At 49.5% G+C, this 6000-nt stretch overlaps 1 protein-coding gene across 1 annotated transcript in view; it reads left to right on the top strand.

Moving 5' to 3' along the window:
- Positions 1–2137, top strand: part of LOC119696060 (serine/threonine-protein kinase PAK 3-like) — a 3547-nt gene extending 1410 nt beyond the window's left edge. Inside the window, exons 2-5 of the mRNA XM_038125575.1 lie at positions 155–254; positions 692–888; positions 1478–1615; positions 2003–2137. Of these exons, the coding sequence (XP_037981503.1) occupies positions 155–254; positions 692–888; positions 1478–1615; positions 2003–2092 (525 nt within the window). The 3' untranslated portion in view covers positions 2093–2137. The remainder of the gene's footprint in view (positions 1–154; positions 255–691; positions 889–1477; positions 1616–2002) is intronic.
- Positions 2138–6000: the final 3863 nt, after the last annotated feature.

Genomic DNA, 6000 nt, shown 5'->3' with positions numbered 1-6000 from the left:
CTGTGCTCATGGTAGAGCAGCAGGCTCTTGCCCTTGCCAGCAGCCTGTCCTGCCATGGCTCAGCATCCTCCAGGAAGTCAGTGTTGCAGATGTGCCGCTTTGCTGCCTGTGAGGTGCAATCCACTTAGGCTCGTGTTTCTTTTTGCTCTCTCAGTGCCTGCAAGGCCTGGATTTCCTTCACTCCAAGCAAGTGATGCACCGAGACGTCAAAAGCCACAACATTCTCCTGGGCCTGGACGGATCTGTCAAGTTGGGTGGGTGTTGTTGGCCAGGCTCAGCCGCGGCAGGCTGCGGTGTGGGGCTGCCTTTGGGTGCCTGCCGGTTCCCTGCAGTGGTGCCTGTGGCAGTGCAGGCTGCCCTGGTGCAAGCGCAGAGCACGGCCACAAGGTGCAGGGAGGTGTTGCAGGGAAGAAGGGGTCAGGAGAGGCTTTGGGTGGTGTGTGTCCCTTCTCAAGCAAGGCAGTTACAGTCTAATAGCTTCAAGGGACTAAAAACCACAGCCTGAAACCGGGGGCTTTTGCTAAGCGGCCAGTTCCGCATTTCCTCGGCGGCAGGCCCGAGGAATGGCAGCGTGGCCCCTTTATGGCAGCTGGGTTGCACAGTGCCTTCCTGGACATTGGTCCAGTGGGGATTTCTTTGGTTTGCTTTCCTCATTCACGCTGGCGTGATCAGAGTGGTGTTTTCTCCTCAGCTGATTTTGGCCTTTCTGCTCAGCTCACCGCTGAGCAGAGCAAACGGAGATCAGCTGTTGGGACCACTTACTGGATGGCGCCAGAAATCTTCACCAGGAAATGCTATGGCCCCAAAGTGGACATCTGGTCCTTTGGCATTGTGGGGATCGAGATGGTGGAAGGAGCGCCTCCTCACCGGATGAAAACCTCCCGCACGGTACGCTGCAACTGCTCTCAGATACTGCTGTCACTCTAACCAAATCTGCTCCTATTTTTCTGCCTGGGAAGCTTGCTAACACCTGAAAATGACAGGTTCCAGACTGCATAGTCTCTCGCGCTCCTTGTCCAGATCATGTCCTTGCCATTTCATCATGAACAGCACCGAAAAATCGTGATGCCTTTAGCTTGACGGAAGCTTGGCCTAAGGGAGCAGTGAGCAGGCCTGAGCTGCATTTTATGGACTGATCCCTGGAAAGACTAGTTAGACAAAAGTCCATCTTGCAAATCGCCTGTAGAGCTGGTGTCAGTGCTCAGAGAAGCCAAGTGTGCTTTTGCTGATGGAGTTGCTCCTCATTCCAACCGCCAGTGAAAACAGGGCTCAAGGCAAGAGCCTTTGCATCTTGGACTGGCTATGGCTGCCTCTGGCTTTGGGTTCTTTGAGTAGGGGTAGGAAAGCTATTACTGCCACCCTCTGGCAGGGAGTAAAGTGCCACAGGAGAGTGGAGCTTGTCCAGTGGGAACAGTTTGTGTGAACTGCTTGAGCTACGAAGGAGACAGGTAGAGTGTGGCATTTCCTTCTTGTCCAGGTTCAACAGCTGATAAGCACCGGGGGCAGCCCGAAGCTGCAGAACCCCAGGCAACAGTCCGCGTGGTTGCGAGACTTTCTGCACTGCTGCCTGGAGACGGACGAGGACAGGCGCTGGTCTGCCCGGGAACTTCTGCAGGTAAAAGGCAAAGCGGCTGCAGGCTGCGCCAGCTGCCCGCTGCCAGGGGCTCCTCATCTGCTCAAGTCCAAGTCGTCTGATGGGCCCCGCTGCGAAGAATCTCCAGTCCGGGGCTTCTCAGAGGCAAACAAAGGAGAATCTTGGCCTAGGACACGTTAGAGGGAGCCTTTCTCGGGCACCTAGTCCACATCTCCTTAAGCTGAAGCCATCTGGATTTGTGGCATTTGTGGGATTGGAGCCATGTTTGCCTCATGTAGCAAGGTCTTGGAGGTGGAGACAGAGTTGCACAGAATGCCCTTGTCTCTGTATCTTTCTGCTAGCCAGAGAAAGCCTGTTTCAGCCTGTGAGGAAAGTAGAAGTTCATGTTTTCTTTTTCTCTTTGGGCAGCATCCGTTTGTAACATCAGCCAAGCCGACCTCCACGCTGACGCCTCTGATCATGGCAGCACAGCAGTTCATGGCCGACAGGAGATACTAGCCCTGGAAGAGGCCCTTGTTGTTTTTCGTAGTTTCTAGTTTCTAGTTTCTGTCTCGTAGTTTGTAGTTTGTAGTTTGTAGTTCGAAGTTTGTAGTTTCTAGCTTGAAGTTTGTAGTTTGTTTAGACTAGTAGTCAAAAGAAATGCTTTAATAAAGAAAACCTTCACTGTGTTGGAAGCTTCCTTTTGTTCTCACCCCGTGAAGAAGCTCTAAATTTGCTTCTGAACGGCCAGGTGTTTCTTCTGTGTGGGAAGAGCCGTGGGTGGGATTTGTGGCACGGATTGGAAGCGTGCCCAAGGTCTTTTTCCTTCATTGCCTCACGGCCACAACCCCTTGTGGAGATAGAGGCTTGCAGGTGTGACTAGAGGAGCAGAGTAGGGCAAAAAGGGAGCAGAGCAGTGGTGTCACTGCTGGGGATGCTGCTGTGGTTTGTGTTGCAGCTCTTGGGAAAGGTTGGGAGTGTCTGTGTTGCTGTGGGCAGAGGGGGAGGGAGCCGGGCTTCTCCACAGGCTCAGGCGCAGGCGAGTGTCCAGCGGGAAGGCAAGTTCTGCCACGGGAACTAAGGGCAACCAGAGGGAGTGAAAACGTTGTGCAGTTTGGGTCTGCCTGAGCCACTGTAGAGGCCTGTGGGCCTGCTAGGGGACTTCCTGGGGCTCAGGCCTGGAAGAATGTCCCCTAGGCTTTAACCTCTCCCTTGGACTCCCATTTTTATTTCAATATTCGTTCAATTATAGAACATCATGTACTTGGTGATGTTTGTTGGTAACTGGACCGCATATTTGATGACCATTTAAATTGAAATCTTAGTTGCCCAATATTTAACAGACTTCCTTCCCCAGTTTTCATGTTCCATCCCCCTGCTTCCCTGAACCCACTATCCCTGAGAAGGACAGGACGGGAGGTGGAACCTGCTCACGAGCACAAGCCAGCCACCAGCCATCTGCCATCTCCCCTCCTTTTCTGTCCTTTTGCCAGGATGCCAGTGGCCATGTCGCTAAGGATTCTACCCTAACCCACTTGCCGACAGCCCTCAACCCTGGCCCCGCTTTCCTCTTGTATTAGCAGTCCCCCATTTTTGTTGTAATTCATGGTTCAGAGATTACCAATGTAGGTGACCCTCAGAAGCCAGTCGACCCAGTTATTTTATTTATCTAGACGGGAGGGTCGGCACCCTCCGTGCAGCCGGAGGACCGACTCTGTTGCCCCCACAGGAGACCTGTGCCCGGCCCCACTGGAAGGTCCCCCATGAAAGCTTTTCTTGTGACTTGTGTGTTTGGCGAAGGGCACCAGGGGAAGGTGCTGTTATGTCAGACGTGACGTACACACAAGTGATTGGGGTCTAAGAAGAAAAGGTTTTTATCTTGCGTGCTCTCTATTTTATAGACTCTTAACAAAGCATGATCTTAAGTCATTCACTGCATCACAGTAACTTATTATATTCTTTGGTGCAGAGCAATTAGCGTCAGTATAATTGGCAAAAGTTTTACAGAAATTTAGTAAGGCACCTATACAGATTTACTTTTGCACCTAGTCTAGCTTACAAAAATTTCCACGTATCTTTTCTAATCTGTTTCCATGTTGACAGCTTTATCTTCTTCCTTACTATGGATACACTTGAAAATCATCCATTGTTATTTCTTCAATTAACTCCGCTTTACTTACAAGCCACCTATCATGCGCCCCTATAGGTGCCACCACAAGTCCTTTTGATTTTCTGGTCTCTTTTGTTTTGTGGGTAGGTGAATGGGAATGAAGTGGCGGGGAGCCACACAGGACTCAGGCCCTGAGAACTGATGGGGAATGAAAATCGTATTTGCTTATTGTTTAGTTATGCTCTGCAATATGAACCCACCTCTTTATTTCAATTCTCCAGTTTCATTGAAGTCCATTAAGTCTTGTGTTGTTTTGAGTTAAGACAAGATTATTATTTTTACTGTGATTGTTATACCTTTCCTTTTGAATAAAACAAAGAAAAAAAGGGGGAGTCGTGGGAGCTTGTCCTGGAGGGCACGGGCCAAGAACTGACCACACAGCCCCCCGTCGGACAATCAACCACCAAGACCAATCCTCAGGAGAAGAGAAGCCGCAACGGATGACACCCAGACAGCTTACGGTGAGTTTAGCATGAAGGGCAGAGGACTCGGGGACTGACTGGGAGCGGCCATGCAGATCAACAGCCTGCCTGGACCCGTCAGGGCTGAGGAAAAACAGGTGATGGCTATGGGATGGGTACCCAAAGCTGCCAACACTATCCCCCAATGCACATTCCTGCACCAGGAGAAGACTTGCTTATTTTTTCAGTATTTTATCCAATTACCCTTCTTTTTTTTCTTTTTGCTACTTTCAACTTCAGCTTCTGTACATAGTCATCTCATTCCTTTGATGTTTCTACCTCTTCCTTTCTTTGCACCTTCCCCTCCCCGACTGTCAGCTAAGCTACTCACAGATGGCTTTTTTCACCCTCCTGGTACCTGACGTGCCAACACCAAAAGAATTCTCATCATTTTGCCCCTAACCGCCTTCTCTTTGGGCCACCGTCACAGCTGGCAAAGCTTCAGCCTTTCACACGTGTGTTTTGGGCAGCAGGTGGGTAAGGGCTGACAAAGCGACTTCCTAAGGCCTGCAGAGCAATGCACTGCAAGCCAGACCTGCTCTCTTTCAGGCAAGGCTTCTTGGAAAGGACTTCAGAATTCCCATCATGGAAATGAAGCACTGTCGTCAGAGCACTAGACGGTGAAAGGATTTGAAAGGGGATAGGAAGCTCAGCTTGCAGAGGAGACACAAGAAGCTTTCTCCCCACCAGACTTTTGGCATCACAATAGCAGTGCTCCATGCTGGCCATGGATCCCCAGGACATGCCCTGTTTGCACACCCCTCCTGCTGGCAATGGACTCACTTTGGCTGTGGTGTGGGGCAGAGAAGGAAACAGGCACCCAGAGAGGGATCATTTCCCTGTGTTTCAGAAAATGACAGCAGAGCAGCCTTTCTCAGTAAAGTCATCTGAAATTCCTTCATAGTCGTAATAATCTGGATTGTCTTAAGGGTGGGGGTCAATGATGTAACAAAACTCAGGAGGCCCCAACCTCCTCAGCATATCATTTCAGTCAAGGTACTGGCTTCAGACCAAGTGCCTTTCCTGACTTCACCTAACCCTCCAGTGCTTCTCAAACTCAAATGTTTCTTCTTGTCTTTTGTCAGCTTAACCACTGATGCCTTCTTTGCCTACAGCTGGAGAGAGCTTTCCAGCTGCCACCTCTGCTCCTCTGTCAGCCCCTTTTCTCCCTGCTTCCAGGGGCCACCCGCAGTTCCACATGCCTTTCTTCTGCACATTCATGCTCGACACATCACCTACCATTACTACACTTGCCCTGGTGGAGTAATTTTATGCTTTGCTCTGAGAAGACGGGAAGAGGTCTAAAAATTTGCCTAAGATAAATTGAGGGAGGAATCTTCCCCACCCACTGTGGCAAGCAGAGGGAAAATACAAAAATGTCTCAATATTGCTTGCAGCAGACTTGTATAAAACATATGAACATGAATGTCTTAAAACTTAGCAAGAGAAAAACATGTAAACACTCAATGCAGTGAAGAACAGCAGTGCTTCAGTCCTGTCACCACCTCATCTTTCCAAGAAACATCACTCAAAGAAGAAAACTCTGTCCCACTTGGACCTACTTCATGCAGAGGAACTATCCGCTTGGTATTCTTTTGTGTTCTCTGCCATAGAAAGTTTTGGTGATGCTTTAATCAAACCGACAATAAAAGTCTGTCAAAAGAAATTTAGAAGACATCGAGGAAGTGAGAATCACAAATAAACCTGATTTGGCAAAAGTTATCTCATTTAAATGCTCTAGGAGCTTAAGAATACTGATGAGGATTCTTAGCACCGTGTAGGCAAACTTAAGTTAG

This window comes from Motacilla alba, chromosome Z (genome assembly GCF_015832195.1).
Source record: "Motacilla alba alba isolate MOTALB_02 chromosome Z, Motacilla_alba_V1.0_pri, whole genome shotgun sequence".
NCBI lineage: Eukaryota > Metazoa > Chordata > Aves > Passeriformes > Motacillidae > Motacilla > Motacilla alba.
Note: the sequence above shows the minus strand (reverse complement) of the source record. Positions and strands in the feature narration are given on the sequence as shown.